The 19,067-nt window shown below is 44.2% G+C and overlaps 1 protein-coding gene across 1 annotated transcript in view; it reads left to right on the forward strand.

The window, feature by feature from the left end:
* Positions 1-19,067, forward strand: part of RBCK1 (RANBP2-type and C3HC4-type zinc finger containing 1) — a gene marked incomplete in the record, with an annotated part of 94,376 nt that overhangs the window by 17,467 nt on the left and 57,842 nt on the right. The window contains 2 exon segments of the mRNA XM_077493493.1: positions 1,621-1,762; positions 13,070-13,160. Of these exon segments, the coding sequence (XP_077349619.1) occupies positions 1,621-1,762; positions 13,070-13,160 (233 nt within the window).

A 19,067-nucleotide genomic window follows, 5' to 3' on the forward strand; every position in this document is an offset into this window, starting at 1 on the left:
GCCGGCTGGCACGAACCCCTGCGTGGGTCTAGTCCCAAGGCTGTGGCAGGTTTACTGTTAAATGTTTGTATGTCTTATATTGAATAAAAAGATTTTTAAATAAAAAAAGATATCTAAACAGGAAATGGTTAGGGAGGGAGAATTTTTTTTTTTAATACTTGAAATGTTTTAAGCCCTAGAAGGGTCATAATTTTGGTATAAGTACAAGATACCGTGATTTATCCAAATGACAGGGTCCGGAATAGTCAATAGTTCAGGTAATTGTGTATTGAACCACAAAGAGGGTGTAGGAGTGAATCTGGGGGGGGGGCCCAAGTTTCCGCAATGCAAATTTCCATACACGCTGGTGATGTGTTAGCATGCCGTCTATGTGTCAGGGTAAACTCGTAGGCGCCTTTTAACATCCTGGAAGCGAGATCTCTGATGTTGTACTTCATTAGAGAAGTCCGGAAAGGCAGCCACATGTACGTTAGTGTAAGGAATGTTACATTTTTTCTCTGGTCAGGCGGAGTATTTTGTCACAGTCTTCGAAGTTCAAGAACTTCGCAATAAAGGTATGATGTGGGGCCGCTTGGGTTGGAGGACGTGCAGGAATGCAATGCGCACGCTCCACAGCAAACATCACTGAGAGTGTCTCCCTGCCATAGATGGAAGTTGGTAGATTCTCAAGGAAGCCCGCTGAATTGGTACCCTCCACAGATTCCGGGAGACAACGAATCTGAGATTACATCTGCGGAGACGGTTTTCCATGTCATCCTGCTTTGCTCTGAGTTGCTGTGGTTGACACTACTTTTTCTGTAGAGGGGGTGTAGAATATCTTCCGTCCTACTGATACGGGTCTCGGCTTCGGTCAAACGGTCACGAAGGTTAGACAGGTCTTGTCTGATGAGAGAAATATCTATCTTTACAGCCTCCTATTTTCTTAGTGAGTGTTCTTTGGCACATGGCGATGTCTTCTAGTACCCAAGTTGTAGCCGCTGCAGATTGTTCTGTGTCTGACGAGGCGCTATCTTCGGCCTGCTAGTGCTTCTCCAGTTGTCAGTATTTTGCGAGCTTGTTGCTGGCCTCGGTGGCTTTTTTTGGCAAAGAAATATCCCTGAGGTAGTTGGGTATCCACTGGGAACAGGCAGGCATGAAGAATTCACTAGGATAATGCCAGAACCTGGAGTACAGGAGTAACGGCAAGCGGCGCTCTCACTGCAGTCATCCTACTCCATTGCGATCCAGGCCACGCCCCCCGCCCTAGTATATATTTTATTTTTTTTGAAAAAATACGCCGCTATTTACATTTCAGAACGCCGCTCGGCGCTCACATGACCGCCATCCTCTCTCCTCCTCCTGGCTGATATCAGCGTGGATTCTTAGCCCCGCCCGCTGTAGCTGTCAGTCCTGGAGAGGAAAGAGGCTGCCGGTCACATGGGTGCTGAGTGGCGTTCTGAAAGAAGGTATATAGCTGTGTATTTTTTTTCCAAAAAATACGCTGGGGCACATCCGTTTACTATAACGGGCTGGTTTGTATCACACCCACTCAGTGGCTTAACAAGCACTTTAAGTTTCCATTACTGAATGTACCCCAGGATAGCAGAGAGCATCTTCTCAGTTCTTTATTCTTTCTTTCAGAGGAGCTGACGGCGCGGCTGAGCCGATCCATAGAGAGCGGAGACCAGAAGCTGGCGGCACATTATGCGGCTGAGTTGGCCAAGTACAGAGCTCCCACTCAGATTCAGCTAAAGCAGACCTGCTACCCGAAATCCGAGATCTGGTAAGTGTGTCGCTCCATTGTCCTCTGATTACTCGCCTGAACGAGGCTTAGACTCCCCTCCGTCCTCCTCGCCCCTCCATCTTCCTCACTCCCTTCTGCAGATAGTACTGATTTGGCACACAGATGGTTTCAGTTCATACCGCCCACATGCTAAACTGCAGGGGTTCAGTGTGTAGACAGCTCTGCATTCTGGCAGTGGGGGGTGGGGAGTGTAATGTGCATTTTACCACATCACATAGTCGTCTTCTTCTTTTTTTCTTCTTGTGTGTCAACTTTGTGACACTTCATTCACGGTGTGTTGTTGCTCCTGTATAGATACATGGAGTGCCTTCCTGTGCACTGCAATAAAATGCAGAATGTCGCCATTTTATTGCAGTTCACTGTACTGCAGCTCTGGCTGCATTGAAGTGCGAACAGGGCACATGGAAAAAAAGTTTTCTGTGTGCCTATCATTGACTTTCACTCTTCCAGTGCGGAAATATGTTGGGCACCTCAGTATATGTGAACAGGCCATTAACCCTTTCATTGCCACTGATGTTAAAACTATGATAATAAACCAAAGTGCAGAAATCAAGACAGCCTAAATAGCACCGCTCAGCGCCAAAGGAACACACTCTTCCAGCAATTGATGCAGCCTGCAAAAATTAAATCTTAATCTCTATAAACAACATACAGTATCAGTCAGCAGCTGCTATAAAATATATATGACTGAAAACGATGGCATTAAAAAGGCCAACACCTCTCATGCCCTTTAAAATGCCATAGCAGCGCTCATGTCAGTTCATCCACATGTGACAAGCTGTTATATGATTCCACATATAAGAATAAACGATGAGGTGACTTCTTTAGATAGATGAAGCTCTCGTTACGGTAATGCTAACTGCACCACATACCCAGAACGCCACCACGTGAGAAAGGATCCCCTTAGGGTATACACGCACCAGATAATTACTATTTCTTTCTCGTACATCACGGGACACAGAGACTCGGTAATTACTGGTGGGTTATAGGGTATCACTAGGTGATTGGACACTGGCACACCTTAGACAGGAAGTTCAATCCCCCATATAACAACTCCCCCTACTGGAGGTACCTCAGTTTTTTTCGCCAGTGTCTTAGGTGTTGGTCACAAGTAAAGATGTGCTGTGCTGAGCTCCGCTGGAATATCCTTACTGGGGCCAGCTATGCAACTGGATCTATTCAAAGTGTCTTTTCCAGGCTGAATTGGATGGTACCCGGGCCTCATGTCCGAAGAAACAAGGTTTTACCTGTAACGCTTCTCTTTTTAGACAGCTGGACCCTGGGATTCAGTATTTGTTTTTTTTCAGCCATATTCCTGGCAGGGTGCTTTATGGGCCCAGAACTGCGGATCCCCCTATTCAAGGGGGCCCCAGTCTCTGAAGGTTTTTTTCTGGAGCCCACCGTGAGAGGTGAAGATTGGGTCTGTTATTCAGACCCTGCAGCTGGATAAGGTAAGGGAGACTCCTCAAGAATTTTTCTAATTCTAGTAGGTTTTCTCCTTTTAAGTAAATGTATACTATGCCTACAGTCGCCACTGGGGGCTGCCAAGAGCACATACCTTTTCATGCCTGATCTGTCTGCTTGGTATCCATGCTCTATGCTCCTCCAGCCATGCTCCAGGAAGGATGAAGGTAAGGGTTTTTTTTCCTTCTGGGATTCTCCCTCCACGGATTAGGGGGTTGAGACAGGCCTGGGCAGAGAGCGGTAATATACCCCACCATCCGCCCCGTCCACTGCCATTTGCCGCCGCCATTACAGCGGCCTCGCATCCACCGGCCCTTCCCTCTCCTCTGTCCCAGCCTCCCATGCATGCTTGCCAGCAGGGTTAGAGCATCTGCTCGCGCGGGAAACGCTCGTTTTTAAGAACGAGCGGGGGGGTCAGAAGTGGTCGGAGGAGGGGGGGCAGAGCACTAGGCTACACAGGCTTTAAAGTGCACTCTTTTTTTTTAGATGAACACAGCCTATGGAGGGACACAGAGCTGACAGGCGCGTGTGAGTGTGGGACACAGGCATTCCCAGGCAGCATTTAAGACTGAGTCTTAAGTAGTAGCGGCAGTTGCTGAACTACAGGGCTCAGCAGTCAGTGCATTTTTTGTGTGATACCTCTACCTTTTGTTGCTTTGCACTATGGGTAGAAGAGGTACAAATACCCCAAAGAATAGGGGCTCTAAGGTGTCCCCTTCAGGCTCTGGGGACCCCCCTCTGCAGCCCTCCCCCCCCCCCCCCCCCCCCCCCCGCAGGACCCGAAGAGAGGCTGACCAGGGAGAGCTGTCGGGGTTGCAGCTGCTTCTGGCACTTCAGCCCCTGTGTACATTACACAGGAGGTTTTTTTCTCAACCATAAACGGTTTAGAGGAAAGATTAGTGGCTTTAATCACATCTTCACTCGGTGGAAGAAAATGCACTAGGCCCCCCCTCTGTCACCCAGGACCATGAGGAACTCTGGGATAAAGGAGGAAACTAATGATTCTGCTTCTGAGGAATCTAGTGGAGAAGGGTCCTCTTCAGCTTCTCAGGATGAGAAAATGTTGGTGCAAATTCTTGCTGGATTGGTCCGTTTCACGTTTAAGTTACCCATACCTGAGTCAGTTAAAGAACCCACTTCTTCACTGGGTTCACCGAATCCTCCTCAAACTGCACATGCCTTTCCTGTGCATGGTTTGCTGGAAAGGTTTATCTATTCTGAGTGGGATCACCCAGATAAACATATTTTTTATTTTTTTTCCTCCTAAAAAGTTTTCAACACTTTATCCTATGGAAGAAAAATTTACTAAGATGTGGGGTATACCGGCAGTTGATGCCGCCATTTCCTCCGTAAACAAAAGCCTGACTTGTCCTGTTGACAACTCTCAGATGCTTAGGGATCCAACTGATAAGAAAATGGAATTCCTATTTAAAAAATGTTTTCTCCTTGGCAGGTTCAGTAGCACAACCTGCAGTGGCAGCAATTGGAGTCTGTCAATATTTGAGAGACCATGTTAAACAGGTGCTTAAAGCCTTACCTGAACAGCAAGCCCGGGGGTTAGCTAACCTTCCAGTGGCTCTGTGTTTTGCTGTTGATGCTATCAGAGATTCTATCCTTCAGACCTCTCGCCTTACGCTTGGATTGGTACATATGCGTAGAATCTTGTGGCTGAAAAATTGGTCAGCCGAATCACCATGTTAGAAACTCCTGCCGGGATTTCCCTTTCGTGGTGCAAAACTGTTTGGAGAGGACTTGGACAATTATATCCAAAGGATCTCTAGTGGGAAAAGCACCCTTTTACCAGTCAAGAAAAGGAGTAAACGTCCCTCCTTTTAAATGGGCGCTTTCTCCAGTACCAGGGGCGGGGAGTCAACCCCAGGGACAAAAGAAGTCCTGGGGGAGAAGGTCTTCAAGACAAAATGCTAAGACCTCCTTATGAAGGGGCGCCCCCGCCCACTCGAGTGGGGGGGAAGACAACTAAAGTATTCAGGGCTCTGGCAGGAGGAATTTTGGGACAAATGGGTAGTCTCCACAATAACTAGGTTACAAACTAGAATTCCGAGAATTCCCTTCTCCTCGTTTCCTCAGATCAAATGTACCCAGAGATAAAGAAGTCTCTCCTTCTAGCGTTGGAGCGACTATTGTCGCAAAAAGTTATCATGGTAGTTCCCATGCAAGAGCAGGGAATGGGGTTTTATTCAAACCTTTTCACGGTACCGAAGCCAAATGGAGATGTCAGACCCATTCTAGAGCTCAAAGATCTAAACCGATTTCTAGAGATACAGTCCTTTCGCATGGAATCGATCCGATCGGTAGTAACCATCCTACAAGGAGGAGAACTTCTGGGATCAATAGACCTCAAGGATGCGTACCTGCATGTACCTATTTTCCCTGCTCATCAAAAGTTCCTGCGTTTCGAAGTAGAAAAACGCCACTTTCAGTTCGTAGCTCTGCCTTTTGGGCTAGCTACTGCACCTTGATTGTTTACAAAGATCTTGGCCCCTCCTCTGGCCACATTAAGGGCCCAAGGTATAACGATAATGGCATACCTAGACGACTTGCTCTTGATAGACCGGTCGGTAGCCTGCCTGGACTAAAATTTGGTCCTCGCAATCAACTACCTGGAACGCCTAGGTTGGGTCCTCAACTTAGAGAAGTCTTCTTTAAAACCAGCAAGAAGACTAGAGTATTTGGGTCTGGTCATAGATACAGCCCAGCAGAGAGTATTCCTACCCCAAGCGAAGATCAGTGCTATAAGAGAACAGATTCAGGTAGTCAGGGCAAAGAAGGATCCTTCTATTCGTCTTTGTATGAGGTTGTTGGGGAAGATGGTGGCTTCATTCGAAGCAGTTCCTTACACACAGTCTCATTCAAGGCTACTGCAAAACAGTATCCTATCGGCCTTGAACAAGAAGGTTCAGTCGTTGCATCGGAAAATCTATCTGTCCCCTACAAGGTGTCGGAGCCTCAGCTGGTGGTTGATACCTGAAAAACTGCGGAAAGGAAAATCCTTTTTACCAGTTACCTGGACAGTGGTAACAACAGATGCCAGTCTTTCGGGTTGGGGGGCAGTCCTGGAACAGTCAACTGTCCAAGGGAGATGGTTCAGGACCGAGAGGGCCTTACCCATCAACATTCTGGAGATCCGTGCGGCGTATCTAGCCCTAAAATCCTGGACACTCAGGTTGCAGGGTTTCCCTGTCAGGATCCAGTCTGATAATGCCACAGCAGTGGCTTATATCGGTCACCAAGGGGGCACCAAGAGTTGTACAGCTCAGGAAGAAGTAAACCAGATCTTATTTTGGGCAGAAAGACATGTGCCATGCATATCGGCAGTCTTCATTCCGGGGTTAGAGATCTGGCAGGCGGACTACTTGAGCCGCCAGCAGTTAGTGCCAGGGGAATGGTCTCTCCACCCTGACATCTTTTTGGCTATATGCCAGAGATGGGGGGGGTTCCGGATGTGTATCTCTTTGCGTCAAGGTTCAACAACAAGGTCGACAACTTTGTGTCAGGAATGAGGGATCCTCTTGCATGCGGGACAGATGCGTTGGTTACTCCATGGCATAAAAAGAAGTTGGTGCTTCTGGTGGCCCCAGCATGGCCCAGAAGAGCTTGGTATGCAGAAATGGTGAAGATGGTGGTAGGCTCTCCTTGGACCCTACCGTCCCGTCCAGACCTGCTATCCCAGGGACCGGTATTCCATCCTACCTTACAAACGCTAAATTTAACGGTTTGGCTATTGAAACTCACATTCTGAAGAATCGTGGGCTTTCGGGCCCTGTGATATCAACCTTGATTAATGCCAGCTTCCAGAATGATTTATCATGGATTCTGGAAAGCGCATGTCTCCGGGTGTGAATCCAGGGGTTGGCACCCCAGAAAATGTCATAGGGAGAATCCTCGAATTTCTGCAAAATGAGTTACAGATGAAACTGGCCTTGAGTACCATCAAGGGCCAAGTCTCGGCCTTATTGGCTCTGTTTCAACATCCACTTCACATTCTTTGGTCCGAAGCTTTATACAAGGGGTAACGCTCCTTAATCCTCCAGTTAGGGCGCCTCTGAACCCTTGGGATTTGAATTTGGTTCTGTCAGCTTTAAAGAAGCAGCCTTTTGAACCGATACATCAGATTCCCTTAGTTCTGTTGACAAGGAAATTTATTTTTCTGGTGGCCATTTCTTCTGCTAGAAGAGTATCAGAATTGGCGGCCCTCTCTTGTAAAGAACCGTATCTGATAATGCACAAGGATAGAGTGGTGTTACGCCCTCATCCTAGTTTTCTACCGAAGGTGGTCTCAGGTTTTCATCTAAACCAAGATATCTGCCTTCCTTTTTTTCCAAATCCCTGTTCTACGGAAGAGAAGTCATTACATTCTTTGGATGTAGTGAGAGCAGTCAAAGCCTTTCTGGAAGCGACGGCTCTGGTTCGCAAAACGGATGTTTTGCTCGTATTGCCAGAGGGTCCTAAGAGAGGACAGGCAGCATCAAAATCTACCATTGCTAAATAGATTAGACAAGTAATTGTTCAAGCTTATGGTTTGAAGCAAAAGATTCTGCCTTTTCAGATCAAGGCGCATTACACTAGGGCTATCAGTGCTTCGTGGGCGTTGCATCACCAGGCCTCCATGGCTCAAATCTGCAAGGCCGCAACCTGGTCATCAGTCCATACAGTCACCAAATTTTATCAGGTGGATGTGAGAAGGCATGAGGACATCGCTTTTGGGTGTAGTGTGCTGCAGGCAGTGGTACAGGGTCCTCAGGTCTGAGTACACCCTATGTTGTGTGGTTCCCCTCCCCTCGGATAGCATTGCTCTGGGACATCCCACCAGTAATTACTGAGTCTCTGTGTCCCGTGATGTGCGAGAAAGAAAATAGGATTTTTATAACCACTTACCTGTAAAATCCTTTTCTTTTGAGGTACATCACTGGACACAGAGGTCCCTCCCCTCTTCTAATACACTTATATTGCTTTGCTACAAAACTGCGGTACCTCCAGTAGGGGGGGGGGTTATATGGGGGATTGAACTTCCTGTCTAGGGTGTGCCAGTGTCCAATCACCTAGTGATACCGGGTATCCGACACTTGACACATTTTTGGGACCATTGGCATTTATACAGCGATCAGTACTATAAAAAAAGCTAATTACTGTAAAAATGTCACTAGCAGGGAAGGGGTTAACACTAGGGGGTGATCAAGGGGTTAATTGTGTTCTAGTGTGTTCTAACTGAAGCTGGATGGGACTGTGTAGGGGGGACAACAGATCGCTGTTCATGCTCCGTATGAACAGACAATCTGTCTCTTCTCCCCTCAGAGAACTGAAAACTGTGTGTTTATACACACATCCTGGTTCTCAGTGTTTCAGCAGCGATCTCGGGAGCCCGGCGGTGATCGTGACCGACGGGCACTCGCATCGGCTCAGCGGGAGAGCAGCGGGTGAAGCAACGTAACATGTTTTTTCGCCTAGCCATGCCATTCTGCCGCAGAAAAGCTGCGGGGGGCTGGTTAGCAAGTGGTTAATGCCGTCGTTTTCAGTCAATGTTAAAACTATGTCCATAGCAGTGAGGGAAGGGAGGGGGGGGTGGGTATATCTGACCAGCCGGCTGCCAGGTGGAAGCTGCCATTGGGTGGCCCTGCGGCTGCCCGATCGCTTTCACCCACCCGTGGTAACGGCCGCCTCCCCACATTTGGCCTGACCATGCTTCCTGGGCTCCATGTGGCTATCAGTGTACCTGGGACCAGCATGGCACGTGTGCTGGGTGGACGGGTGACAAGCCCAGCTGTTCGTCCATCCTTCTTACTGACCCAAAAGCCATGCATACATCACGTCCTGGTCCCCGTGTCATTTAGGCTGGGGAAGAATCAAATGCAGTGTGATCTCATCTGCACTACATTATATTCATTTGAGGACAGGAGACATGAAGGGATCTTTTAGACCAATGGCCGCCAACCAGTGGTCAACCCTCTAGACCAGTGTTTCTCAACGCCAGTCCTCAAGGCACACCAACAGGTCATGTTTTCAGGATTTCCCTCAGATGAAACAGCTGTGGTAATTACTAAGGCAGTGAAACTGATCAAATCACCTGTGCAAAATAATGGAAAGCTTGAAAACATGACCTTTTGGGGCGCCTTGAGGACTGGAGTTGAGAAACACTGCTCTAGACTCTAGATTAGTATCAGTGCCACATATTAGTGGCATCTGTCATCAGTGCCACGTATCGGTGCCATCTGTCATCAGTGCCACGTTGGTGTCATGTGTCATTGTCCTGGTGCTCCAGGGCCTTCAAAAGTGTAATAGGTGGTCAACAAGTTAGATGTGTAATTTATGCTCCTAGAACACGTAACGGTGCTCCCTGCATGTTGGGCCTCTGTGGCCAGGCTGTGGAAAAGTCCCACACATGTGGTATCATAATACTCAGGAGGAGTAGCAGAATTTATTTTGGGGCATTATTTGTGGTATACGCATGCCACGTGAGAGAAATAACCTATTACAATGACAATTTTGTGGAAAAAATTTTAATAAAATTAAAAAATCTTCATTTTGCAAAGAATTGTGGGAAAAAATAACATCAAAAAGCTCACCATTCCTCTTACTAAATACCTTGGAATGTCTACTTTCAAAAAAGGTGTCATTTGGGGGGTATTTGTACTTTCCTGGCTTGTTCGGGTCACAAGAAATAGGCCACCAGTACATCAGATGTGATCAATTTTGTGTGATTGGCACAACAGCTTGTAGACTCTCTAACTTTCACAAAGACCAAATAATATCCACTAATTTGGGTTATTTTTTACCAAAGATATGTTGCAGTATAAATTGTGGCCAAAATTGATAATTAATAAAATTTTTATAATTTGCAAAAATTAATCATTTGCAAAATTTTATCACAGAAACAAAATGCGTTTTTTTTTTATTTATTTTTTGCAAAATTTTCGGTCTTTTTTCTTTTATAGAGCAAAAAATAAAAAAACCCAGAGGTGATCAAATGCCACCAAAAGAAAACTATTTGTGGGAAAAAAAGGACAAAAAATTAATTTGGGTACAGTGTTACATTGAAATGAATAAGAACTACAAACTAGTTCGAGGTTATCTGCTGCTATTTCTAATTAAAAAGTATAAATGTGCATGCACATTAGAAGTAAACACTCTCTGAGATTCGTTCAGCTCGGCTACTTCTAAATTCTGATTTATTCGTGGGCGGTGTTGATATTTTATACAGAAAGATACGTCATTGCTATGTCAGTCTAATTGGTACATCTTATTGGTTAAAATACAAGAGAAATGGAGAAACTTGATGCTTGAAGTTTGGTTGAAGCTGGTTCCCTTATCTCAAATGCATTCTTCTAACGCGTGGGATGTAGGGTGTAGACGCCATCTTTAACTCCTAACAGAGAGTCAATCTGTATACTACATAATAAGTAAGGAACATGTATACACATAAGCAAATAGACATTTTCTGATTATCATTATGTACATTACATTCCTTAACAACATGACGGAGTAATTGTCATTCAAAGTGTGAGAGCACCGAAAGCTGAAAATTGGTCTGGGCAGGAGGGGTGTTTAAGTGCCCAGTAGGCAAGTGGTTAAAGGACCAGTTCACAGATGCTCTCAAATGAGATCCCTGCACAACAAGCACAGGAACTGGCCGAGCTACCTAAAGCATTATGCTTTGCTGTAGGTGCTACGAAGGATTCTATTCACCAGGCATCACGCCTTGCGCTTGTACTTGTACATATGCGAAGGACCCTTTGGTTAAAGGGTTGGTCAGCTGAAACGCCTTGTAAGAACCTTTTAACTAGTTTCTCCTTTAAGGGAGAAGGATTATTTAGCGATATGAAGGAGAAGGGATCTCACGGCTCCAGGAGCGCACACGCAGGCTGTAAACTGTCTCTTCGGCTGGGAAGCCACAGGTGCTGGCTATTACCACTAGCAACAGATGAAAAACAAGCTCTGGACTGCCGCACTCTTCAGAAGACCACTTTCTTTTATGGGAAAATCACATCACAGCTCAACAAACACATCGAACAAGGAAACGTTTCACACTAGCTGTAGTGCTTATTCATAGCCATGGCTATCTGCTAAGTTGGCAGCAGTTATTCCCGGGGGGATAGTCTCTTCACCCCGAATGTGTTTTTTGGGCTGTTTGCCATATTTGATTATTCATGAGGACAGAGTGGTGTTATGCCCTAGTCCAGGCTTTTTGCCAAAAGTGGTTTCAGGCTTTCATCTGAATGAAGAGATTTGTCCTGCTATCGTTTCCCCCAAGACCACGTTCCAGGGAAGAAAAGTCACTACATTGTCTAGATATAGTGAGAGCAGTGAAGATCTGTTTAGAGAAAACTGCTCGGATTCGTAAGACTGACGTCTTATTTATTCTGCCAGAGGGTCCTAAAAAAAAAAGCACAGGCTTCGGTTACTTCGAATGCATACCACTGATCCATCTGTTAATATATATGCTAATATGCAATGTAGATGTTATATATACATTTTTGTAATGAACTTGGCTGTATGAGACCATGTTTTCCATTTTGAATATTTTGAGTTGTTTTTTGTGTTTTTCATTTTTTGGTCTTTGATACATTAAGGTAAAATCGTGCAATACCTTTTTATTTTAGTGTCACAGTTCATGCCTATAAAGTCTCGCCCTTTTGAGGGGAATTATTTTTTGAACTTGTATGTATTGGGATGTTGGCTTCATTTAGCGGTTTATTTGCAATACCTGCCCCCCCCCTTTTTTTTTTTGATTTTTAAAAAAGGACAGGCGGCGTCAAAATCCACTGTCACTAAGTAGATTCGGCAAGTTATAATTTAAACTTATGATTTAATGGGAAAAGATTCCCCCTTTTTAAGTTAAGGCGCACTCTACCAGAGCGGTTGGTGCTTCTTGGGCAGTGCGTCACCAGGCCTCAGATCTGCAAGACCGCAACTTGGTCTTCAGTACATACATTTGCAAAATTTTATCAAGTGGATGTAAGATGGAATGAGGATATCGCCTTCGGGCGCAGTGTGCTGCAGGCAGCAGTATAAGTCCTCAGGTCTGGGGGTTACCCTACAGGTTGCTATGGGACATCCCACCAAGTAAATACTTGAGGCTCTGTGTCCTATGATGTACGATAAAGAAAATTAGGATTTTTAAAACTTGCCTGTAAAATCCTTTTCTTGGAGTACATCATAGGACACAGAGCTCCCGCCTCTCTGTTTTATGGGGTGAGAGTATATTGTTTATATTGCTTGGCTACAAAAACTGAGTGCTCCTGGAAGGAGGAGGGGTTATATAGGGGAGTCAACTTCCTGTATTGGTTATACCGGTGTCAACACCTGAACGTAGGCCTATAACCCACTAAGTAAATACTTGAGGCTCTGTGTCCTATGATGTACTCCAAGTAAAGGGTTTTACAGGTAAGCTGTTTTAAAAATCCTATTAGATTATATATATATATATATATATATATATATATATATATATATATATATATATATATATATATATATATATCTATCTCTCTATATAGATCTATCTCAGAATTGAAGCGGATACTAGCACCTCATTATGAAAATAATAATAATTGGCTGTGTATGGATACAATTTTCTGGAGTGTTTAGAAACAGAAATTGCGCATGCGCATGCAGTCCACCCTTTGAATGCTTGTGATTCTGTTTTCCTTAGTGCAGATCATAACTTACAGAGCCGTTTCAGGCAGCACAAGACATCATGGCCAAAAAAATAGAAATGTTTTACATGTATATCTGGTTTAAGAGGGGAGATAGTTCTGGTGTCATGGGAGGGTCGTTGTGCATACTAACCTCTCTTCTCCCCTGCAGCATGAAGGTCGGAGTGGAAGATGCCAAGGCCTCTGTGAATATCTCCACAATCGTGTACGGTCACACTACCATAGCCATGCTGAAGCAGCAGGTTAGTGCATGCTCTGTAGGGGGCGCTACTGGCACGCTATGTAGTTCAGCCACACGTTTAACTGCCCTGAATATACCCGCTGCATCCCCTGTCCTACCCTATTGCTTTGTTCTCCTTTTTAGAGTAGGTATTTAACCCCTTCAGTACTGGGTACTTTTACCCCCTTCCTGCCCAGGCCATTTTTCAGCTTTCAGCGCTGTCCCACTTTGGCAATTGTATTGACAATACAACACTGTACCCATATGACTTTTTTTTAATCATTTTTTTCACACAAATTTAGCTTTACTTTTCTTTTGATGGTATTTAATCACCACTAGAATTGTTATTTTTTGCTAAATAAACTAAAAAATATTACGTGGGGTTTTTTTTTGTTTTGTTTTGTTTTTTGTCTGTCGCCAGGACAGTACAAATATCCCCAAATGACCCCCCTTCTTTATTTTTTAAAACATACTTTCACCAGTGCAGTACAGCATTGTTATATAATGGGTGTGGAAAATTATATATAACCACTTCAAAATACATTTTTATATATATATATATATATTCAACCACTTGCCACCCACCATATAGCAGAATCAAGGCGGCAAAGTGGTTTCAATATCCTGACTGGGAGTCATATGACGTCCTCAGGGTATTAGGCCACTGCTGATCACGATGTAAATAGGAAAAGCCAGTGATCGGCTTTTCCTCACTCACGTCTGACAGACGCGAGTAGAGGAGAGCCAATCGTTGGCTTTTCCTATTTACATCGTGATCAGCAGATTTTTTTTATATCAGCGCAGCCCCCCCTCAGATCCCACCCTGGACCACCAGGGATGCCACCACACTGGACCACCAGGGATGCCACCACACTGGACCACCAGGTATAATTCTCCCCCCCCCCTAGACCCCCAGAGAAATGCACATCTGTGCCCACTGAAAATGCCTGCCAGTGCCACCAGGGATGCCCATCAGTGCCTCTTATCAGTGCCACGTATCAATGCCCAGCAGTGCTGCCTATCAGTGCCACCCATAAGTAAACTTCTTTTCATCCTTTCAGTGTCGCCTATCAGTGACCACCTGTGTCATTCATGAGTGCCGCCTGTCAATGCCCATCAGTGAAAGAGAAAACTTATTTACAAAATTTCATAACAGAAACAAAACCAAAACTTTTTTTTTTTTCAAAATTTTCCGTCTTTTTTTATTTGTTTAGCAAAAAATAAAAACTGCAGAGGTGATCAAATGCCACCAAAAGAAAGCTCTATTTGTGGCAGCAAAATTATAAATATTTAGTTTGGGCACAGTGTAACATGACTGCGCAATTGTCATTCAAAGTGCGACAGCACTTAAAGCTCAAAATTGTCCTGGGCAGGAAGGTGTCTAAGTGCCCTGTATTGAAGTGGAGAGAATATATATATATATATATATATATATATATATATATATATATATATATATATGAATGACACTTATTTTTATTTTTTTGCACGTTATGACCAGATCAATACAGTGTTGCCATAGTAACCTTGTACTACTCTGGGGAGGGGATGGTGATCAGGAGTTTTTTTTTTTTTTTTTATAAATACACTGATTGTTTATACCAGTGAGGTTCACTGTTATAAGCAACTTTTATTTTTTTATGAAATCAGTTCATTCAGCATTGTGATAAGCTGCGATTGGTCAAAGCTAATCACATGGTACAGCTGGGCTGTGGTTGGCAGTTTTAATTTCGGCAACTAAAACATTTTAGCCGACTAAATGAATATTATTTTAGTCAGGTAAAATACGACTAAAACTGAAATGACTAAAATACAACTAAAATTAAAATGGGACTAAATCTAAAATGCCATTTTAGTCAAAAGACTAAGACTAAAACTCAATTGAAATTTGACTTCAAAATGAACATTGGTCTGTAGTGCATGTTCATACCTCAATGTAATAATAAATAACACATTTGATTTTTCACTCCAGCAGTATATAATGAGTTTGCATATTGTAGAGAATTGTTAACAAATGCATTACAATTGAATTACACCCATTCCATTTTAGTTGACTAAAATTAGTTTTAGTCGACTAAAATATACTGGAGATTTTAGTCGACTAAAGCGTAGGACATTTTAGTCAACTAAAATGTACTGGAGATTTAGTCGACTAACTACGACTAAAACAATTGAAGAAGACTAAAATGGGACTAAAACTAAAATGCCATTTTAGTCCTAAGACTAAAACTAAATCGAAATTTGCTGCCAAAATTAACACTGGTGGTTGGCTCTGTCTGTACCATGTGATCACTGTGACCAATCGCAGAGATCAACACAATAGTACACAATGAATGGCATTAATGGAAGCCATCCATTGTGTACAATTGTCATTTGATCAGCTGTGATTGGTCACAGCGATCACATGGTACCAGCAGCGGACTTTGTATCTGTCATCTGGACACGGTGGGTGACAGATTGCGCCAATGTGCGGCTCATTCTGGGAAGGACATCATTTAACGTCCTCCCAGAACGGGGCTGCATTCTGGCACGATCTGTCATCCGCTTTGTTAAAAAGAAAGTATAGAAGTGTGATTTGCTGACGTCTTTGTGGACGCCCCCCTGCTGTGATGCCGATCCAGTGGCTTCGGTACTTTTCTTGTTCGTAGACTTGGAAAAGGTTTGCGGATTGGGAGCTCTCACTGCAATCTGACCTGAGGGGTTTTGTTCCAAGTCATGGTGTCAGACAGCCATGCAGATAGCATTTTTCAATGGACGTTGGTGAAGCCCCCTTTTATTTCCCTTGTTAATAAGTTATCTATAAATCTGATTTCCAAACAGAGAATAAATAAAAATAAAAAAACGCCAATGGGCCTAGTTTTACGCCCGTGACTGGGGGAGGGTGGTAAAAATAGGTGGCCCTTTTGTTTGCCATTGGCTGTCAGATGAAAGCAGTCTGTCAGGTTTTTGGTCCTCCCTGGGCCCCTGCCATGTTTTCCAGGCTCTGCATGCCTATTGGCAGATCCGTGACTGGCGTGGCGGGTGTTGCCATGTAGAGGGGAGGGAGATCAACGAACGTCTATTTACTGATCTCTGCTTCCTGCTAATGACCCGTACGCGACATGTAAAGCACCACTTCCAGGTCCTGGTGTGGCAAGAAGCTAATGGAGCGTGAGCTGCACTCCATTAGCTTCATTGGAGGACAGGTGAGACTTCAGCCTCATTAAAGTGAACCTGTCTCCAATAAAGGCATCACATAGGGAACTCTTCGATCCCTATGTGATTGGAAGAATAAAGTCTAGTTAAAAAAAAAAAAAAAGTTACACTCAAGCACTTAAGCCCTCCCCAAAAAAGTTTGACCCCCCCCCCCCCTATACACCCACAGGTTGGGGGCAACGTACGCACGAAAATGTAGATGGCTCTACACGTTGCGTATCACTGCCCAAGATGAAAGGAGATCAATAATTCTGGGCCTGTTATTCACAGGTAACTTTAAACTGATAACCTGTAGGGGCTTTTGACCACTTCAACCCCCTGGAAAAATGTACCCCCTTCTTGACCAGGCCATTATTTGCGAGACGGCATTACTAACACTTTCCTGTAGGAAAGTGTTAGTAATTTTATCTAGTACGTCAGGAAATATTCCCAGTAGACAGGGTTTGGGGTCGAGAGCCAAGGGCGAGCCCATAACATCATGTAGAAATGATACTACTTGTTTCCAAAGTTCCTGCAGTTTGGGGCAAGACCAGATAAGATGGAAGAACGTCCCAGTCTCAAGTGTACACATCGGGCAGAGCGTAGATTGATACGCATTATATTTGGCGGTCCTGAGAGGGGTGAGGTAAGCTTTGTGCACTATGTAGATCTGAGAAAGCCTGTCCTGGAGCCTAGGGGATACCAACTTGCACGTTTCAGGCACTGCGTCACTTTTACTGACAATTGTGTGGTCGTGCGACGCTGTACCAAAATAAAATGGACGTCCTTTTTTTTTTTTTTTTAACCACAAGTAGAGCTTTCTTTTGATGATATCTGATCAACTCTGCGTTTTTTTTTTTTTTTTTTTATTTAAAAGCGACAATTTAGAAAAAAAATAAAAAATTTTTTTTACTTTGTTATAATACATATCCAAAAAAATATTAAAAAAACTAACTTTATTCATGAGTTGAGAGAGTGAGATGGATAGAGAGTGAGAGAGTGAGATGGATAGAGAGTGAGAGAGTGAGATGGATAGAGAGTGAGAGAGTGAGATGGATAGAGAGGGAGATGGATAGAGAGTGAGATGGATAGAGAGTGAGATGGATAGAGTGTGAGATGGATAGAGTGTGAGATGGATAGAGTGTGAGATGGATAGAGTGTGAGATGGATAGAGTGTGAGATGGATAGAGTGTGAGATGGATAGAGTGTGAGATGGATAGAGTGTGAGATGGATAGAGTGTGAGATGGATAGAGTGTGAGATGGATAGAGTGTGAGATGGAATAGAGTGTGAGATGGATAGAGTGTGAGATGGATAGAGTGGTGTGAAGATGGATAGAGTGTGAGATGGATAGAGTGTGAGATGGATAGAGTGTGAGATGGATAGAGTGTGAGATGGATAGAGTGTGAGATGGATAGAGTGAGATGGATGTGTGTGAGATGGATAGAGTGTGAGATGGATAGAGGGTGAGATGGATAGAGTGTGAGATGGATAGAGTGTGAGATGGATAGAGTGTGAGATGGATAGAGTGTGAGATGGATAGAGTGTGAGATGGATAGAGTGTGAGATGGATAGAGTGTGAGATGGATAGAGTGTGAGATGGATAGAGTGTGAGATGGATAGAGTGTGAGATGGATAGAGTGTGAGATGGATAGAGTGTGAGATGGATAGAGTGTGAGATGGATAGAGTGTGAGATGGATAGAGTGTGAGATGGATAGAGTGTGAGATGGATAGAGTGTGAGATGGATAGAGTGTGAGATGGATAGAGTGTGAGATGGATAGAGTGTGAGATGGATAGAGTGTGAGATGGATAGAGTGTGAGATGGATAGAGTGTGAGATGGATAGAGTGTGAGATGGATAGAGTGTGAGATGGATAGAGTGTGAGATGGATAGAGTGTGAGATGGATAGAGTGTGAGATGGATAGAGTGTGAGGGAGAGAGTGTGAGATGGATAGAGTGTGAGATGGATAGAGTGTGAGATGGATAGAGTGTGAGATGGAAGAGTGTGAGATGGATAGAGTGTGAGAGGATAGAGTGTGAGATGGATAGAGTGTGAGATGGAGAGAGAGGTGAGATGGATAGAGTGTGAGATGATGAGTTTGAGATGGTAGAGAGTGAAGATAGATTGTGAGATGGATAGAGTGATGAGATGGATAGAGTGTGAGATGGATAGAGTGTGTGATGGATAGAGTGTGAGATGGGATAGAGTAGAGTGTGAGATGGATAGAGTGTGAGATGGATAGAGTGTGAGATGGATAGAGTGTGAGATGGATAGAGTGTGAGATGGATAGAGTGTGAGATGGATAGAGTGTGAGATGGATAGAGTGTGAGATGGATAGAGTGTGAGATGGATAGAGTGTGAGATGGATAGAGTGTGAGATGGATAGAGTGTGAGATGGATAGAGTGTGAGATGGATAGAGTGTGAGATGGATAGAGTGTGAGATGGATAGAGTGTGAGATGGATAGAGTGTGAGATGGATAGAGTGTGAGATGGATAGAGTGTGAGATGGATAGAGTGTGAGATGGATAGAGTGTGAGATGGATAGAGTGTGAGATGGATAGAGTGTGAGATGGATAGAGTGTGAGATGGATAGAGTGTGAGATGGATAGAGTGTGAGATGGATAGAGTGTGAGATGGATAGAGTGTGAGATGGATAGAGTGTGTAGATGGATAGAGTGTGAGATGGATAGAGTGTGAGATGGATAGAGTGTGAGATGGATAGAGTGTGAGATGGATAGAGTGTGAGATGGAT

The sequence above is a fragment of the Lithobates pipiens genome, unplaced genomic scaffold (assembly GCF_037356315.1).
Source record: "Lithobates pipiens isolate NorthernLeopardFrog02 unplaced genomic scaffold, aLitPip1_a1.2 Scaffold_19, whole genome shotgun sequence".
Taxonomy (NCBI): Eukaryota; Metazoa; Chordata; class Amphibia; order Anura; family Ranidae; genus Lithobates; species Lithobates pipiens.